At 41.0% G+C, this 20,533-nt stretch overlaps 1 protein-coding gene across 3 annotated transcripts in view; it reads right to left on the bottom strand.

The window, feature by feature from the left end:
• lhfpl3 (LHFPL tetraspan subfamily member 3) overlaps positions 1-20,533 on the bottom strand; it is a 56,521-nt gene that overhangs the window by 1,485 nt on the left and 34,503 nt on the right. For all 3 annotated transcript variants that reach the window (XM_081363050.1, XM_081363051.1, XM_081363049.1), the window contains exons 3-4: positions 2,004-2,234; positions 359-392 (exon numbers count right to left, since the gene is read on the bottom strand). In XM_081363050.1, coding sequence (XP_081219176.1) covers positions 376-392; positions 2,004-2,234 — 248 coding nt within the window. In that variant the 3' untranslated portion in view covers positions 359-375. The remainder of the gene's footprint in view (positions 1-358; positions 393-2,003; positions 2,235-20,533) is intronic.

Here is a 20,533-nt window from a genome sequence, read left to right as displayed (position 1 = left end):
ATGGGGTCTTGAAAGGGATAGTTCACCCAAAAATGAAAATTCTGTCATTATTTACTCACTTTCAAGTTGTTCCAAACCTGTATGAATCGATTTCTTCTGGCTGAACACAGAACAAGACAAAGAAGATATTTTGAAGAATATGGGTAACTAAACAGTTGATGGCTTAATCCATTGACTTCCATAATATGAAAAAAAAAAAAATTAAATAAGGCCCATCAACTGTTTGGTTACCAACATTTTTCAAAAGTGTTCAGGAGAAGAAAGAAATGCATACAGGTTTGGAACAATTTGAGGGTGAGTAAATGATGACAGAATTTTCATTTTTGGGTGAACTATCCTTAAAGTAATAAAGACTCACCTGAGTGTATCTGGAATCTATGCATTTCCACTCTCTGTTAAGAAAAAAAGAGAAATTAAAGCAAAAATCACAGCTTAAATCCACAGTAATTTCCAAATGCAGCAGAAAAATTGTGTCACAGTTGATACATACATTAAATAGACCTTTTGTTTGTTGTTTTCTTACATAGCCAGCTGGGGGAAAATATAACCAGTAATTTCCACTAGATGGCACCAACACCATCATGTGCCATCACAAAATATGCCATTACAAATTCTGTTTCTGCAGAATTATTAAGGAGAAGCGAATTGCTCATTCATCATTAAACAAACACCCTTAATCACCATTTGCAGTTTACAACCCGTCAGTTTCATAAAAACATCTATAAGTGTCCTTCATTGCCATTATGTATTATCAAAGATAATTGTATAATGGACCAGAGCTTCTTGGAAAAGGAGTCCATCTTTCATTTAAATTCATTATATGAAGTTTTTTATAGTCCATATCCATAAACAGCGTTTCGTTCCAGGTGTGCTGTTCAGCATAGCATGGGTTCCAGCTGATGCTGTGCCTGTGATTAATATGGACGGGCTGTCAGCAAGCTGTGTAAACAGTCATTAGTAATTCATGGCTGGGTCCAAAGCCCCAGGCTTCAATTAACCCCAGTCTATGCTAAATTCTACCTTTCTATCTTTCCTTCACTTGCTCCTTTCCTCTTCTTACTACTTCTTATCTCGTTCATTTTCACAGCTCTATCATATGATTCTCTCCTTAATGATCATCGCTCTGTCTTATTTTCTCAGGTTGGTTTCCCCTCGATTGATCTGGCTGCCTCTGGCTGACTGGCTCCATCTCGTAATGAATGAATTGGACCGACTGGCACAACAGCTGCACGTTATCATTTATGGGGAGAAATCGTGAATCCAGTGTGTAATTCTCAATTTATGTAAATTATGCATTTTGTGATTATAATTAAATCATATGATGTCTGTGTATCTAAAATACACAAAATTAGCCAAGCCAATTCTGCATTCTTTCACACAGAAGAGTTCGATTATAAACAGGTTCATTTTTCCCTTTTCTTTTTTTAATATTTTAAAATATTATTGAAGTTCATCTCATGTTACCATATTTGGTAATATTCACAATGTTTAACATGCAATTCCCTTCAATTTTTACCCTATGTCTCTTAGCTTTGAGGCTACACTATATGCTTGTGTACTCTTAAAAGTTTAAGAAATTAGCAAATAAGCCGTTCCTGAAGAACAGACCACAGATATTGATGACATAATTTTGTCTGCAGGGATGTATACAAATATTTGTCTAATACAACTGACACTGGTAACCATCTGTAACTGACTAACAATAGCAAGTAGAAGATCATGGTCTTCAATAGCAATAACACTTGGATTTCACAACCAAATGGTGTTTTCATCAAAGGTACAACTCTAAAAAAAATCTATTTGCATTTTAATCCTGCCCCGAATTACTTTTGAGAGATATGAATTGTGTATAACCTCATTTTGTTGAACACCCTTTCAATTATTTTGGACAATAAGAGGTTACACACAAATTTTAACTCAATTTGACAGAGATACCTCTGAAATGCAAACGGATATCCCTCCCATGGTAGGGCAACACAAAGACAAAATAATGTTAATCTTACTGTCTCCCAGCAGCTCCTCAGACATGAGTCCATCCTGCCTGTTGCCCAAAACGAAGGCCAGGAAAGAGAGAATAAGTGCGTCCAGGATGCCCATAATGGCCAGGATGTACGCCCAGCGCACTGAGCATGCTCCGATGGTGTATTTGTCCGTCCCTTCTCCGCACATCCTCTTCACCTCATCAGCATCCCATCCGTCAGGATAAATCATGCAGCCCAACACCAGACACGTACCTGAGAGAGAAAGCAGGCATTTTGAGTTCTCCAGGTAAAAATAGTTCAATGGATTTAATCAACAGCAGAATTAATTTCTGTACTTTAGTGATATGATAGATGTCAGTTCTAGAGTGTAAGCTGGGGAACAAAATGAGCTCAGATGATAGAAGTCATGGAAGTTTTGTTTGTTCGACTATGACATGGCTGACAGCTGAGATTAATGAGGAGAGAGGTACCGTAATACCGGGCGAGCCCCCAACGCACAAAGCTCAATCTATTTACAGCTGCTATGAGTCATTTTTGCAACACTTGCACACCATACAAAATTGCTAAATTAACTTGATGGTTCGTTTTCTGAAGGAAATGTGAGTGATTCTTGCCAGTGTAAAACACACAGCCACAATGCTGCTGCTGTGGGTGGTGGCTACGCCTTGGTTTGCTTGGGTTTTCGGGTGGTTGCTTACTGGCCCAAGTAAAAACACTCGACTTCAAGGTCTCCATTATATTCTGGTCCCTAGATCCACCCCCACCCCCAAAAAGTCTGATTCCTTGTCCACCATTGTTCAGGAAGTCCTGCGTCAAAGGGTTGATTCAGGTGTGTTTGTCAAGGAAGAGTTTGTACTGTTGATGTGCTGCCAGGAACAGGGTTGAGAAACACTTGTCAAGCTATAGTTTGTGACAGCTCATGAGTTGCTTTACCCTTCCATTACTACATATTTCACCTGACAAGCAATAGATCTGACCTCAGATCAGCAGCAGCTGTGGGCGCCTACAGCATCCCTGATGAATTGAGAATAGAAAACTGCATTTTTCAGGAGTATCAGACAGGGCATAGTCATGGTAAATCCTGGAAGACATAGTGCTGAGAAAGGTGAATACTGCATGTGCCACATTTGATGCATTGATAGTGTTCTGCAGGTACAATCCGTTACACAAGAGGAATCATTATGACCGCCGCTAGCGTAGCTAGCGAAAGCGGTCATATAGGGATTGTCAGGTTTTTTTTTTTTTTTTTTTCGTCACCTTACTGAATTTTTCGTCAACGATACCAGGGACACCGAAGCACCGGGGAACATGAAATTTGGTGGGCATGTAGCCCCACTAGACTTCTAAGGAAAAATTTCGTTTGGTCCCCGGGGGCCACTCCCCCCCCGCGCTGGGCCCCCCCAAACCCCAAAAAATGCAGTTTTTCCTAAATAACTACCTGAACCGTGGCACCGAGGATGAAGAAATTTTTATGGTATGTTGGTCTACTAGACTTTTACGGAAAAATTTCGTTTGGTCCCCGGGGGCCACTTCCCCCCCCGCGCTGGGGCCCCCGTAAATTTTTCGTCAACGATACCAGGGACACCGAAGCACCGGGGAACATGAAATTTGGTGGGCATGTAGCCCCACTAGACTTCTACGGAAAAATTTCGTTTGGTCCCCGGGGGCCACTCCCCCCCAGCGCTGGGCCCCCCCAAACCCCAAAAAATTCAGTTTTTCCTAAATAACTACCTGAACCGTGGCACCGAGGATGAAGAAATTTTTATGGTATGTTGGTCTACTAGACTTTTACGAAAAAATTTCGTTTGGTCCCCGGAGGCCACTTCCCTCCCCGCGCTGGGGCCCCCGTAAATTTTTCGTCAACGATACCAGGGACACCGAAACACCGGGGAACATGAAATTTGGTGGGCATGTAGCCCCACTAGACTTCTACGGAAAAATTTCGTTTGGTCCCCAGGGGCCACTCCCCCCCCCGCGCTGGGCCCCCCTTAACCCAAAAAAAATGCAGTTTTTCCTAAATAACTACCTGAACCGTGGCACCGAGGATGAAGAAATTTTTATGGTATGTTTGTCTACTAGACTTTTACGGAAAAATTTCGTTTGGTCCCCGGGGGCCACTCCCCCCCCCCGCGCTGGGGCCCCCGTAAATTTTTCGTCAACGATACCAGGGACACCGAAACACCGGGGAACATGAAATTTGGTGGGCATGTAGCCCCACTAGACTTCTACGGAAAAATTTCGTTTGGTCCCCGGGGGCCACCCCCCCCCCGCGCTGGGCCCCCCTTAACCCAAAAAAATGCAGTTTTTCCTAAATAACTACCTGAACCGTGGCACCGAGGATGAAGAAATTTTTATGGTATGTTCGTCTACTAGACTTTTACGGAAAAATTTCGTTTGGTCCCCGGGGGCCACTCCCCCCACCCCGCGCTGGGGCCCCCGTAAATTTTTCGTCAACGATACCAGGGACACCGAAGCACCGGGGAACATGAAATTTGGTGGGCATGTAGCCCCACTAGACTTCTACGGAAAAATTTTGTTTGGTCCCCGGGGGCCACTCCCCCCCCGCGCTGGGCCCCCCCAAAACCAAAAAAATGCAGTTTTTCCTAAATAACTACCTGAACCGTGGCACCGAGGATGAAGAAATTTTTATGGTATGTTGGTCTACTAGACTTTTACGGAAAATTTTTGTTTGGTCCCCGGGGGCCACTCCCCCCCCCCCCCACCCCCCGCGCTGGGGCCCCCGTAAATTTTTCGTCAACGATACCAGGGACACCGAAACACCGGGGAACATGAAATTTGGTGAGCATGTAGCCCCACTAGACTTCTACGAAAAAATTTCGTTTGGTCCCCGGGGGCCACTCCCCCCCCCGCTGGGCCCCCCCAAACCCAAAAAAATGCATTTGTTATTGCTTTGTAATTTGTAATTGTAAACATTTGTAATTGTTATGGTATGTTGCTCTTAAGGGCCCACATCAACCTAGCCCATAATCACTCATTTGTGATTTGCGCCCCTCCCCTAAAAAATGAAAATGCAATATTATTCTGCTTTAATCGCCCCTATCTTCAGTGGAGATGTTCAGAACTGCACCATATTTCATGTGTATGATTAACTTGACATCCTCTGGGGGTATCCTCTGCTAAGTTTTGTAGAATTTCATCCATGGGGGGGTATAAAATAAATTCATTTATGTGCACATTTAGTGACTGTACACTCATCGGCCTGTAGATGGTGCTGTTGAGCGAAGGGTTGCTGGTTTAGGATGATACTGTCACACACACACATGCAGGAATACAAACAAACGCAAGCATGCACACACACTGACATCCACACGCACAGACACACACCCATACACACACATACAAATCCACATGCACAGACACACACACACAAACACACACGCGCACACATGTACGCACACATACATACACGCACAGACACACACACACACACACACACAGACACACACATACACACACACACACACACACCAACAGACAGACATGCACATACTATTACTTTTTTTAGGTATATACATAAACACGCAATACAGCCAAATTACTCCACGTCATTTATTTTTGTGGAAAGCCAGTGCAGGCCTGAGCGGCGGTCATATTTTGTACCGCGATGCGGTACATCTAGTTTATAATGTTATCAGGGCTTCTCTTCAGTTACACGACAAAAGACTTTGCGTTCACGCCATGTCGTGATTACCAAAATGATGTAGAACTTGTAATTACAAAGTTTAAATTTCTGAGAGCTATGACTTGTACAATGTGGCCGCTGTACCATCTGACCACTGCAGATATAAGGTGTGTTCGTCTTGAAGCGACACTGTGCAGACCGATTGGTGTATGACATCAAAGTACCACAAGAGCGATTTGAAAGCAAGCTTACGGTAATTATGGCATGGCGTGAACGCAGCATTTGATGCTAGGCTTAATCTTACTTAGGAGACAAGACAAACACCACAATGGGATTGAGACCTGACTTTAAGTTGGGGATGTGTTAAAGAAGTATTGGGTGCAATTGAGTACAAACATTGTGGGTAACACTGGCCCTGTCCCAAATGGCACCCTAAACACTCGCGGTCTTTCTACAAGTCCACACTTTTCGTGCCGTAACGCCGCTTTGACTGTCGAGAAGAAGTCTGCTGCGGAGCTCGCTTCAGTGCGGATTTGGCAAAAGTGGGCATCGAAGGCACATATCGACCGCAAAGGGGGTGTTCGTGAGCACCCTTTTGAAATTGAAAATATGGGACACCCTAAGGCAGGGCTATTCAATTGGCGGCCCGCCAATCATCTCCATGCGGCCCGACGGCACCAACCTCCCTCCTCCTCTTTTCGCTCCGATCGACCTGAGAAACGTTTTACGTGTGAATATTTCAGCAGTTATTATATGTGTCCCGAATTTATGTCGACTGAACCAGCGATAGGCTACCAATCATTCGTGAATGAATCATTCTTTTGGTTCGATTCTTTCTAAACGCGCTTGCATAACGGTCTAAAACTATTCGGATTCATTCGGACTGCTCCGTCACTGAATCATCTGAAGCGGTTTCTCGTTCAGTACAGTTACAACAAATAGCGATGTTTTCAGTTGTTTCACTAGTTGTTTAAACACGGCCCAGCGCGGAGTTGCGTTTACTCCCGGTCCCGGACACACTAATATTAAACAGCGTTGCGACAACCAGTGGAAGCGTTTCAGTTCGACAGAAACATTTCTGTTACAAACCACAAATCACTCGATGATTTAATTAGTATTAAATCGGATGAAACAGCCTCAACATTCCCAACAAGACTGATGAGGAAAGCAGGAGAAACATTGTGGCATGAACGAAATTAGAAGACTTTAAATCCCCTAATCACCCTTACAAACATTTACCACATTTACTGTAGTAATTTACCATGGTTGGGCAGAAATGTGCAATATTTATATTGAATACTATGTAGTAATAAATAAATATAGTAAATATACACTATAATATTATATAGTATAATAGTAAATATAGTGATTTATATTGCATTAGATTTATTAGGTGGGTAGAGGAATATATATTTAATGCTTGTTATGAAATGATGTCAGTTTCTTTGTAAAGGTGCGTATAGGTTTTAACTTGTGTTTAGGCATTTTTTATACAGTGGGAGCCTGTGGTTAACAAGTCTCACTGTCAGAATATTTTCATTTAAGCATAACAATTATAAATAAAATAATTATTATTTCTCACCAACAGCTATAAGTTTGTATAAATAATTTATTTGTTCCAAGGAAAATAGTTGTACACAGCTGTAAATTATCAAGTTTTTATTTATTATGGTTTTATATATTTGCATACTGTTGGGTACCACATTTCCAAGTAAATACCACACTTCTTTAGGGTTACTTTAGCTTATTTATTGAAACTGTTATGTTTCAATAAATAAGATAAACCCCCAAACCAACCCACCGGCCCACCTCAACTTTTCGATTTGATAATGCGGCCCTCGAATGAAACTAATTGAATAGCCCTGCCCTAAGGTCTCATGGACTTAGCTGACGCGTGCACGGCGGCAACCATTTTAAGTTCACAAGACAAAAAGTGCATATGAAGTGTGCCATTTGGGACAGGGCCACTGTCACCTCAAATTAAGAAGCCCCCCTGTTAAGGCCCGTACACACCGGGACGAATATCGGCGCGCGTTATTCGCCAGCGTTTTTCAACGCGTTTTTTGTGTTCACACCCAAGCGATTTTCGCTGACGATGAGCCGAGTGAACATGCAAATTCATTCCCTGACATTAGATGCCGCTTAATACCACTCCATAACAGTTCTCTTTTATCAAGATTTTTGTAGTCGCTGTCGCGTTTGTCATAGTTCTTATGTTCCGACACCAACGAGACCAGCAGCTCTACATTCATCTTGCCTTGCATCTTCCTCGTCTTATTTCTTCCCGGCAGTGTTTAGACGCTACTCGGCATATATCTTCTTCGCCGTTACTTATGTGTGCTCGGCAAAACCGTTTTGTGTTTGAGCGCCCCCAAGTTATGTTTTACTGTAACTTCTGAAGCTCCAGACACGTGAGCAAAAGCGCCAATCTCACAAACCAAAAAAACGAACCCGAGGCGTTTTTTAAAAAAATTACGCTTTTACGCGTGACGTTTTTCGCGTCGGTGTGCACACTCACATTGGCGCCCTTTGTTTAGTTACGAGGCGTTGTGAACAGGCCTTTAGTCTCGGAGTTTGAGAGTTGGCGTGGATTTTTTTCTGGGTGCTCCGGTTTCCCCCTCAATAAAAATAAAGGAATGCAGGATAGGTGAATTGGAGACAATAAATTACCATGTGTAAATATGACAGTGAGTTAACCCTGCAATGGACTATGCCAGTTGCCGTAGGCAAGGACACACCCATGATTGTCCTGGGGTCTCCAATCCCGCGTCCTGCAGAGTTTAGCTCCAACACACCTGCCTGCTAGTTTAAGGCGACAGTCATCTTTGACCAAGCTACTGTTCCCATTATTTTCTGTGGCAATGAGAAAATGGTAAAAAAACAAAGAATCAGTTACATATTTTGCTTTTTAATATGTGGCTTTAGTGACAAAAAGCTTCCTGCCATTGCAAGAACGTGAAAAGAGAAAGAAACTATGAAATTGCCCAACTGTTTATTCCGACCAAAATCACTTAAATGCACATTGTGTAGTAATTACAACGTCAGAACCCATAAAAAGGAACTTCCCAGCAGGACTTGAAAGCAGCATATTTGGTTGAATGGAAGACAGTTTTACATTTACATTTTAGCATTTAGCAGATGCTTTTATCCAAAGTGACTTCCAAATTAGGAGGACAGTAGAAGCAATCAAACCAAATGTTTTAGTACAGTCAAAAAAAGAAAAGAAAAAGAAACTTAAACAGCTGCGAGTAGGAAGAAAAGTGGTATTCTCAGAGTTAGAAAAGCTCACATACGGATCCTGCCAAACGAATCGGGCATGATTAACACATCTCCTATTTTTCTGTGTCACACAAATCGCTAGATAAATGAACAGTCACTAAAAGCCTTTTCCTACATCCTATACCTCTCTTGCTTTAATCTATTGGCTTGTGTGTCTAATAAGCAAAACTTCAAAAGACATTCATCATCATTATACTAATAGCCATCAGCAGACTAATAGTAATCACATTAAAGCTGAGAGCCAATCACCCGCATCCCTGCGTCCACAGTTTATTTTCACTGCAGTCACTCTAGCGGGTTCACAGGTTTCTCCTTGGGGCTTTTAATGGCAGTGCAACTAAGGCTGTCACTCGTGTAGTAACCAGCCGTCCTGCATTTGTGATCGTCTAAGAAGTTCTTATGGTTGTTACACCGTGTCCTATCCAGGTGCGACATGGCAAGTTTTCAAGTAATTTGCACACTGATATTGAAAATGCTGCATGACGCAACACTATCACAACCAATCAGAACATATTCGATGTTTAATCCGAGCAGGATTTTGGACCAATGAGATTTCAGTGTGAGATTTCATTGAAATAGAAAAAGAAAACAAATGGTTTATTTCCATGCCTTCCAACAACTTCTGTCAACTTCTGACTATGAGGCCTTGTCCACACTATTACGTTTTCGTTTGAAAACGCATATTTTTCTCTTCATTCTTGCCTTCCGTCCACACTGAGACAGTGTTTTTGTCGTGCAAAAACTGAGCTTTTTGAAAACGCTTTCCCAAGTGGATAAATATGAAAACACAGTTTTCGTGTTGCGGACTGTGAAAATGGAGGTATTTGATATTGTTTTATAGCGCTATTTTTTTGTGCCTGTTGTGTGCCATTCACTTTCACATTGCTGCTAAAGGTATGTTACTTTGTACACTCTTCATATCACAGTCCTACAAAGATGACAGAAAATGTACACGCAATTGCTGTTCTACAGCAAAACATAAGAGCAGTTGCGTTTTAGACCAAACATATAATGGTGACTGAGTGCGACCTGGACACATCAGTGAATGACTAGATATTTTGCTAAATAAAATGATCCTGCCAAAAGAAAAGCATGAGAACTTTATATTATTTATGTCTGTTCCTTCTGTATCATCTCAGTGAGCTTTTATGAGGTTTTACGCATGCATGCACAGTAAGGTGAATTTAGCATTTTCCGACGTTTCAGTGTGGATGAGAAACTTTTGGAAAACGCTTGAAAACTAGTGTGGACGGAGAGCGTTTTGAAACGAAAATGGATTATTGTAGACGTAGCTGAAATGTTTAGGAAACTTGGTTAGAAACAGTTGTTTTTGCAAAACTGTTTGATGGCAGCGCATAAGTAAAGGTTGCTGAGTGTATTGCTTTAAAACTGACCGTATTCATGGACATAGGCGCACATTATGTGGGAAATGCTTATAAATAATTGAAAACATCAGCATTTTCTCTCATTACACATCCTCTCCAGAGCCTGCAGCACTGCACCACACATACTAATGAAGAGGAGCTCTTCAGCTAAACCTTTCAATGTTATCGAAGAGACACACACAGCTGAGCTCTGATAATGAGCTGTCCTTATCTCAACCATCTTATGAAAGACAAGTTGTCTTTTTCATCCCATTTTCTCTTATTATTGTGTAATAGATGCAGCAGAATAGATTATGGGAAAGGCAACCTTGTGGTTCTGTACTATCGCTAGCTCTTTTCTAATAGATTCGACTGCGGTTGCATTGTGAGGGCTTTGATTTTGCTGGCAGCGAGCACTCATGCTGCATCTGGGTCAGTGAGAGTGCTCTGAATGCAGATGCTGAGAGTGTCACATCCGAGATGTGTTTGTAGATAGAGGCTATAAATAAACACAGAGGATTCTGCGTGTGAGAGAACATGCTTCCGCAAGGAAAGATACATTTGTGATAGCCTTCTCCGCGCCCTTAGTCTTTCCTCTTCTCTGCATGTCTATTTTTCATGCTATCCTGTAATCTCAGCCAACGATTGATCGGTGAAGCTCCTCACAGGGGGGATTAGGTATATACAGGCTGTCCCTTTCAGAAATTATTCACCCAGACATGTACATTTTATCATTATTTACGCACCTTCATGTCTTTCCAATCTCCTATGGGAAGGGAGAAATTTAGTTTCCAAGAGGAGATGTTTTGAAGAATGTTCATGCTGCTCTTTTCCATGCAATGGAAATTTCCATAAATGTAGTCTATATCCGTGGTTCCCAACCTTTTTTTCCAGGAGACCACTATTTTAACAACCAAAATCCATCCAGAATCTCTTTAGAAGAGAATTTGTCTTAACATCCAAGAGCTCATCCTCTGGTCCTAAATAATCCACGTCGTCCTCCTTTGTGGTGATTGGATCCATTACACATGTGCATTTGATGAACTTCATTGAATAGTGACTTCATCTCTTCCTGTAGCAGTTCCATGTGACGTAAACTCTTTGCTCAAGGATTTAGGTAAATTTCCCTCAGCCTCTTTAAGAAGAGATGGAAAGCGTTTTACACCCCATTTCATCAGTTTACTCTTTATGAATTCCACTTTATGCACAAATGCATAAATGATTTCCTTGCATTCCAGTTTGTTTGCATCCGCGCTCTTCATTCTGTTCAATTAAACAAGTTGACTCTTGGCCCCTTGATAGCCAGCGCACTTCGGTATGGAGAAGGAGGGTCTAGTGTGCGCCTCATCTTCACACAGCTCCACAAAGATATTTTGTTTGTTCACCGGATGGGCTTTAATAAAGCTGACGACTTTTACAACTGTCTTGAGTCTTTGGCTGAATCCAAAATCGCCCCGCAAGACAGTTGTGAAAGACTTTAGTCCACTAATACTGTTCACTTGAAGGAGTGAATGAAAAAGAGTGAGCAAATTCGGACAGCTGTTGAGCATAGATCGGTTGTACACTCGTTATTGCAGTGCAATGTGGGATTGAATAAGTGCACTCAATAACATCCACTATGGTTTCGGACACCACTACAAATGGCTTTGAATTTTCATTGTTGGGTGAACTATTTCTTTAAGTACTCAACCTTACATTTGTATACAAGTTAGCAGTGAAGGATAGAAGAAAATTTGACTTGCCATTTGTTTGAAAATGTCTTTACATCCCACCAATGGGAGGAGAAGAAAGAAGCACCAAAGTCGATATGGGAAGGAGACAAGATGGATGGAGAGAGGAGAAGATAATGCAAGGTTGAAAGACTTCATGCCTCTCCTCGCCTCTTTCTTGCTAAGCTGCCGTTGTTTGCTGCTTAATGTATTGTCAAGGCAGGAATAGAGTAGAGCCTCAGGGTTTGTGTTTCATCCTGAGAATGGCGGCTTGTTGTTTTTCCTTGCAGTAAAGGTTTTAAGTGGTGGGAAAGCATAGAAGTAAAAGAGAAAAAGAGTGATACAGAGAGGAAAAAACACCCCAGTGCATCCATGTTAATGTAAAACTCTGTGCTTCAGCAGTGAGACACTAGCTCTTCTCCAAAACCTAGTGGGCTGCCTACCTATAGACAACATTTTAGGACACCAGCGCTCCTCACGCTGTTCCAAAAGGTAGACAGCAACATTATGTTGCCTTACAAAATACTTATATAGCATCAGCCCGTTAGGAGAGAGCTCCATCAACTGAACTGAGTGTCAGATAAGAGAGTGGTGGGTTCCCAAGACCAGGACTGAAAACCACAGTATTAGAGCATTGCATTGTTAGCTTAGCAACATGCTAACATCAAACTTTACTGGAATTAATTGTAAGTTGCTGTCTTTGTAGAACATTTAAATTCAGTCACTTATGAGGTTGCATTTAAACAGTTAGGAAGCTGCCTAATAGTAGGCTAGATAACAAAGTAGCTCACTTGGAGTTTGAAGAGAGCTAAAAACACACATTTCACACTAGCACTTTTGGAGCTTGTTTGATGTCAGAATTCGGTTATTTTGATGATGTGAACGCTGTTTTCCGAACTCTGTTGCGCAAACCATTCCCAAATCCCAGTTTGCTGCTGATATGAACGCAATTGTACTAAATCACAGAAGTGAACATTTATTGATGACGTATGATTTGGTAAAACTGTTTGTTGTGTGTGTTTTCACTCAATTTCTTGACAAGAAGGACTGACATGCTGCAAGCAGAGAGAATGTATAGTGTATCTCATTTCTGCTTGCCTTCAGCTGAATTGCATTCTTGAGTTCTTTAGAACATTTGCAGTATATAGGCAGCATATTAAATGCAAGTGCCTTTTATGTGCCATTATAAAACCAAAAAAAAAAAAGTGAGGTGAGCAACACTATGTATTTTGCTGTCGCTTTGATAATAAAACGTACCGTGGTTCAGAATAAAAAATACAGAGTGAACACAATCCACAATACAACCCAAGTTGTTCTGTTCAATATTGGGTGGTAAAAGTTTGAATACCGCAAACTACTTAAGCATATGTACAACATTTACACATATCCAAGAACTCTGAATTGATTAATTTCAATCCATTTTTACAGCTTGGCACTGAATGTGTCTCATCACGTTGATGGAAATGCGTCAGTGGGAGTGCTGCAGAATCAATGCCTCTCTGTTACGGACATTGTGGGAGATTTGTTGGCGCTCCCTTGGGCGACAAGGTAAGTAGTAAAAATGATTGAAGATTAAATTTACAGGCCCCTGTCTCCCTGGGATGGTTGGTTTTTAGCAGAGGGAGCTTGTATCAAAGCTTATGTAGGCATCTCTGAGATATAAAATCATCAACACTAAATACACAGTGATTATTACACACCTCATCCCTCATCTATCTATCTATCTATCTATCTATCTATCTATCTATCTATCTATCTATCTATCTATCTATCTATCTATCTATCTATCTATCTATCTATCTATCTATCTATCTATCTATCTGTCTATCTGTCTGTCTGTCTACCCTCTTTCCATCCTTCATCATCTTATGCCAGTCTATTTATGTCTATTACCCTATTCGTTCACCTCATCATGTAGGTATCTGTGTAGATGCAAGCTGTGCTTTCACGCATAACTGACGCAAGACAAATTTGGGTTCAGCCAACTTCAGACAAACATCTGTCTGTGACTCAGTGAATTAAAACCTGGACTCCAAATGATGTGCCTCTCTGCTTTGACAGTGGCATATGTTGCATATCACCTCAAGACAGCGGCTTCCACTGTGGATTATTGGATAAACACAAATAAGACATACACTCACCTAAAGGATTATTAGGAACACCTGTTCAATTTCTCATTAATGCAATTATCTAATCAACCAATCACATGGCAGTTGCTTCAATGCATTTAGGGGTGTGGTCCTGGTCAAGACAATCTCCTGAACTCCAAACTGAATGTCAGAATGGGAAAGAAAGGTGATTTAAGCAATTTTGAGCGTGGCATGGTTGTTGGTGCCAGACGGGCCGGTCTGAGTATTTCACAATCTGCTCAGTTACTGGGATTTTCACGCACAACCATTTCTAGGGTTTACAAAGAATGGTGTGAAAAGGGAAAAACATCCAGTATGCGGCAGTCCTGTGGGCGAAAATGCCTTGTTGATGCTAGAGGTCAGAGGAGAATGGGCCGACTGATTCAAGCTGATAGAAGAGCAACTTTGACTGAAATAACCACTTGTTACAACCGAGGTATGCAGCAACAACCTTGAGGCGGATGGTCTACAACAGCAGAAGACCCCACCGGGTACCACTCATCTCCGCTACAAATAGGAAAAAGAGGCTACAATTTGCACGAGCTCACCAAAATTGGACAGTTGAAGACTGGAAAAATTTTGCCTGGTCTGATGAGTCTCGATTTCTGTTGAGACATTCAGATGGTAGAGTCAGAATTTGGCGTAAACAGAATGAGAACATGGATCCATCATGCCTTGTTACCACTGTGCAGGCTGGTGGTGGTGGTGTAATGGTGTGGGGGATGTTTTCTTGGCACACTTTAGGCCCCTTAGTGCCAATTGGGCATCATTTAAATACCACGGCCTACCTGAGCATTGTTTCTGACCATGTCCATCCCTTTATGACCACCATGTACCCATCCTCTGATGGCTACTTCCAGCAGGATAATGCACCATGTCACAAAGCTCATATCATTTCAAATTGGTTTCTTGAACATGACAATGAGTTCACTGTACTAAAATGGCCCCCACAGTCACCAGATCTCAACCCAATAGAGCATCTTTGGGATGTGGTGGAATGGGAGCTTCATGCCCTGGATGTGCATCCCACAAATCTCCATCAACTGCAAGATGCTATCCTATCAATATGGGCCAACATTTCTAAAGAATGCTTTCAGCACCTTGTTGAATCAATGCCACGTAGAATTAAGGCAGTTCTGAAGGCGAAAGGGGGTCAAACACAGTATTAGTATGGTGTTCCTAATAATCCTTTAGGTGAGTGTATTACTAACTAAATGTTTAAAATGGAACATGGTCTAACTGCACTGCGGAGTATACACTAAATTTCAAAGTGTGCCGCATGACCTCACTTATTAATTTCATATTAAATATTAAATACATTGAGTGGATGAAATCTAGTAGTCACCTTGTTCCTCTTACATTTTGATTACAAAATATTTTTTGGCATTCAGATGGAATAATGGTACAAATATGAAATGCTAAAAATCATGGCTGATAAGCATCATTATACTGGGTATGGAAGGTCAAGTCAAGCTCATTGTAATGTAAAATATAGTATACAGCAAATTACCAAACAGTATACAGTGTGAAACTGTAAGAGTAGAACTAAAGTATGATATTATAGACATATTCAAGGTCACACATAAACATACATTTGTAACTTAATTTTAATTGCAACTCTATAAAAATATTAATGGTTTAATAACCCCTTTTAAAATGGCAAAAAGAAACAAGACAATGTCTTACAATGCAGCCTGCATAAAAATAAAGGGGCTCTAAGAAAAGTCTAAGAGATGCGGCTGAGTTATTATTCACGCCGCAACTGAGAGCCGGCTCTGAACGCTTGCCAGTTCTTTGGAGTGAGTTGCGTTGTCATGGAGATGCTCGCAGTCTTGTGAGGTGTTTGATAAGTGATGGGTGTGTTATTGACTGCATTGCTCCTTAACTCCGCCCTCCCAGGCAAACCAGGCCTGTCAGTGTAGCACAACTGACACAGAGAGCTCTTTTATCCTACCTGCTGTCCCTTTGGCTATTTTCGGAAAGCAAACTACCATACTACTCTTACTTTTTCTGCATTATAAAGTATGCATACTGTGCACATATGCAAATTTTCTGTATTCATGAAACAACCATATGCCATCTGCGTTTGTCAGAATGCACAATATACTACCACCGCATGCTGTGCCCAAAGCTTGCTAGCAGTATTATTCTACATTCTAAGATTTGTTTGTATAGAGGCTATTCTAAAACAGCATTGCATGTATGATTTGCATATAAGACATTCCAAATATGAAATGTCGATTATGAAATAATCGCCAAATATGAAATATGATTCCAAATTAAAAACTACTATTAAACACAATGATGGATTAGCTAGCTACACATTTAATGCTTATTAGAATATTGCATTGCTTACTATTTACTACTGCAAACTATTCACTGAATACTGTTAAATATATTTTTTTTATTTTTGCATGTGAAACCAAATGCGTTATGCAACAATAAATGTTTTGTAGTATGCAACATTGCGGTCACATGACTATGCCACACTCACTGTCGATTTATCATGTTGGAAATAAAAACTTTATTCTTTTGCAATTTTCATCCAGTTTTGGGTACAAAATTATGAAATGTAAAATCGTACATTTTGTTATTCAAACATTAGTCTAGAAATAAAAATCCAATTTATTGTATCCAAATAACTTTTGATGAATTTTGATTGGATTGTTTTTTGCAAAAAGTTAAACTAAAATGCAAAAGAATGTTTTGGTATGTTAACATGGCAATAATACTAAAAGCAGACGACAAACGATCCCGTTCACATGGATCTGCTGAAATAATGACTACATTTACAGGCTGCATTATGCATGCCAGGCCAGTAGTTGGGAATGTAATTTTGTCAAGAATCACCCCCGCGAACACGTAATATGCATGTGCATGATGTCACCGTTTTCACGAATTCCCATTTTTGTTGTTTACATGGAGAAGGTAAAGGCATCGTTTTCAAACCCTACACTTTGAAACCCGTTTTCAAAAGCTTGCGTTCTCAGGCCCCCAAAACACTGTTGTTGTGTAAATGAACGGAACGAAACGCATAAAAAAATTTCCGTTTTCAATTGAAAACAGTCGTGCAAACATACCCTTTGTTTCCATTTAAATAAACATGCAATGCAGTAAGGTCATGTGACAATAACGTAGCATACTACTGCTTAAAACATTTATCATTGAAAAATGCTTACTGTTTCACATGCTATTTCTAAAATATTAGTATACACTGTATACTATGCAATATTCAGTAAGCAGTACACTGATATTCCATTCCAAAAATAGCATCTTTTTCTTTGTATGCTCTATGCATTATTGCAATTTATGTACATAATAGGACAAATCTACCCATATGTCCAAAAATACAGTGCATTATGCTTAATGTCTTGTTCACATGTAACCTCATTACCCTAGAGCAGGAGACTACATATCCCATAATTCTTTGGGGGCGGTGGAACAGTAAAGGTGATTGGGAACAGGTGGTCCAATTAATTACTGGCAAACACAAGCACACACGCCATGTGTGGGCGGAAACTAAATGAGCGTGCCAAAATACAGATTTAACGAGAGGAGAGAGAGACGCTAACACTATGAGCTCTACAGGACACGCATCAAGCCCTTAACAAACAGTAAGAAAAAGCAAACAGATTAAGAGAAAAATCCTCTTTTATCGTTCTGATGCACTTATTTCAACCACACAAGCCGGATTGGCATAGCAAGCCTATTTGGATAGCGACCAGCACGTTGTGTGTGTATTTGGCAGAATCATGCAGTACTATATGATAGCGGTTTCCTCTTCCCAGTTGGAAACCAATAAGTTTTGAATCAGAGCCCCAAGTATGTGAGTTTATTTAGCCCTGTCAAGCGCTAATTGAAGTGTCTGTGTGATGCTCGGTGTGTCCTGCCAAACCCAGTCCTCATCTTCACTGCTTTGACAGACACTAGCTTTGCTTCCCTCTCTGCGTTCTGTTGTATTAACACAGCTCATCTAAATTCAGAGATAATCTCTTTCTCTCAGGTTTCCCAGACTGTGTGACTGCACTCAGAGGAGGGAGCGTTTCTTTGAATATTCTAAGGGTGTCCTCTTTTCTTTCTCCATGTGAGCTTGAGCGTTTGAAGTTGGCTGATGGGATTGTTTTAATATTCCTCAGATGTGGCGCAGAGCCTAAGAACGTTTTATCCTCGCTGCACTGTGCTGCAATTGGTGTGTGCTGGCTCTGTCTCTCAGATTAGATGGTCTACTACGGGAGCATAGAGGGCTGATCAATGCGAGCCACGTAAGTGTGTGTAACTGTGTGTGTATATATATATATATATATATATATATATATATATATATATATATATACATATATATACAGATACACAGTATATGTATATATATATATACATACATACATACATACATACATACATATATATATATATACAGATACACAGTGGGGAGAACAAGTATTTGATACACTGCCGATTTTGCAGGTTTTCCCACTTACGAAGCATGTAGAAGTCTGTAATTTTTATCACAGGTACTCTTCAACTGTGAGTGACGGAATCTAAAACAAAAATCCAGAAAATCACATTGTATGATTTTTAAGTAATTAATTTGCATTTTATTGCATGACATAAGTATTTGATACATCAGAAAAGCATAACTTAATATTTGATACAGAAACCTTTGTTTGCAATTACAGAGATCATACGTTTCCTGTAGTTCTTGACCAGGTTTGCACACACTGCAGCAGGGATTTTGGCCCACTCCTCCATACAGACCTTCTCCAGATCCTTCAGGTTTCGGGGCTGTCGCTGGGCAATATGGACTTTCAGCTCCCTCCAAAGATCTTCTATTGGGTTCAGGTCTGGAGACTGGCTGGAGTTCTGGGCTGATCCCTCACCTTCCTCATGATCATTGGTGCCCCACGAGGTGAGATCTTGCATGGTGCCCCAGACCGAGGGAGATTGACCGTCATCTTGAACTTCTTCCATTTTCTAATAATTGCGCCAATAGTTGTTGCCTTCTCACCAAGCTGCTTGCCTATTGTCCTGTAGCCCATCCCAGCCTTGTGCAGGTTTACAATTTTATTCCTGATGTCCTTACACAGCTCTCTGGTCTTGGCCATTGTGGAGAGGTTGGAGTCTGTTTGATTGAGTGTGTGGACAGGTGTCTTTTATACAGGTAATGAGTTCAAACAGGTGCAGTTAATACAGGTAATGAGTGGAGAACAGGAGGGCTTCTTAAAGAAAAACTAACAGGTCTGTGAGAGCCGGAATACTTACTGGTTGGTAGGTGATCAAATACTTATGTCATGCAATAAAATGCAAATTAATTATTTAAAAATCATACAATGTGATTTTCTGGATTTTTGTTTTAGATTCCGTCTCTCACAGTTGAAGTGTACCTATGATAAAAATTACAGACCTCTACATGCTTTGTAAGTAGGAAAACCTGCAAAATCGGCAGTGTATCAAATACTTGTTCTCCCTACTGTATATATATATCCCAGCAAATGTCTTGTGTAAATGGGTAAATATTTGTATAAACATTAAAAAAAAATCATCAACTGATACAAACAGAACAAATTTCACAGAGATTTCCTAAACAGAGTCAGAGACTCTCAAACACATTTTGGGGGACACATGGTTACACATGAGTCCCTTTCACACAGCGCGTTGATCCTGGGAAATTGACGTAAAATTGCTAGAGTGCCTTCTGTGTGAACGCAAACACGTCCCGGGATTGATGCCAGGATCAATGTCGGGATGGGGACCTAGTAACATTGCTGGGATAAGTCCCGGAACGCGCCCTGTGTGAACAAAAGCCAGGACCAATGTCGTAAAAGGGTATTTTGTTGCTCTTAGAAGAAAGTTTGAGTTCATCATCAACAAAGAAAGAACGAAAAAATGTCTGCAAACTGGAATGAAGCAGAGACCAGGAGCTCCCTATCCGCGCTGAGGCTGAGATCATTCGGCAGCTTTGTGGAACGGTACGCGATGTGTTTGTGTACGACCGAATCCAGAAAAAAATGCTCGAGCGTGGTTTCTCGAGATCGAAAGCGCAGATCATTAGTAAACTTAAGACGCTGTGTAAAAAAATCCACCAAGTGCACGACTACAATGAAAAGAGCCGTAGCGGAAGATTAGACTTGTCTTTCTACAACACATCCAGACATCATGTGTCTTTACGGGATGTGTGTGAACGCACTCACAGATTCCGGAAAATCACTGGCAGTGTGAATGAACCAAAATCAAAGCCGTTTATTTTCCGGAATCTCTGTGTGAAAGGGGCATGGTTTGGCACTGCGAGGACAATCAGCTGTCCTTCCTGTCTCCCTGTTACGCTGTCTTAGGTGTCTTACATGCCAGTTTATTGCTCTGTTCACATCTGCAAGGCCTCATGCCTCCTGCAGCAGGACTATGCCATCATGTTCACGCAGATGATCAGGAA

The sequence above is a fragment of the Scardinius erythrophthalmus genome, assembly GCF_964197995.2.
Source record: "Scardinius erythrophthalmus genome assembly, chromosome: 4".
NCBI classification, from domain to species: Eukaryota; Metazoa; Chordata; class Actinopteri; order Cypriniformes; family Leuciscidae; genus Scardinius; species Scardinius erythrophthalmus.
Note: the sequence above shows the minus strand (reverse complement) of the source record. Positions and strands in the feature narration are given on the sequence as shown.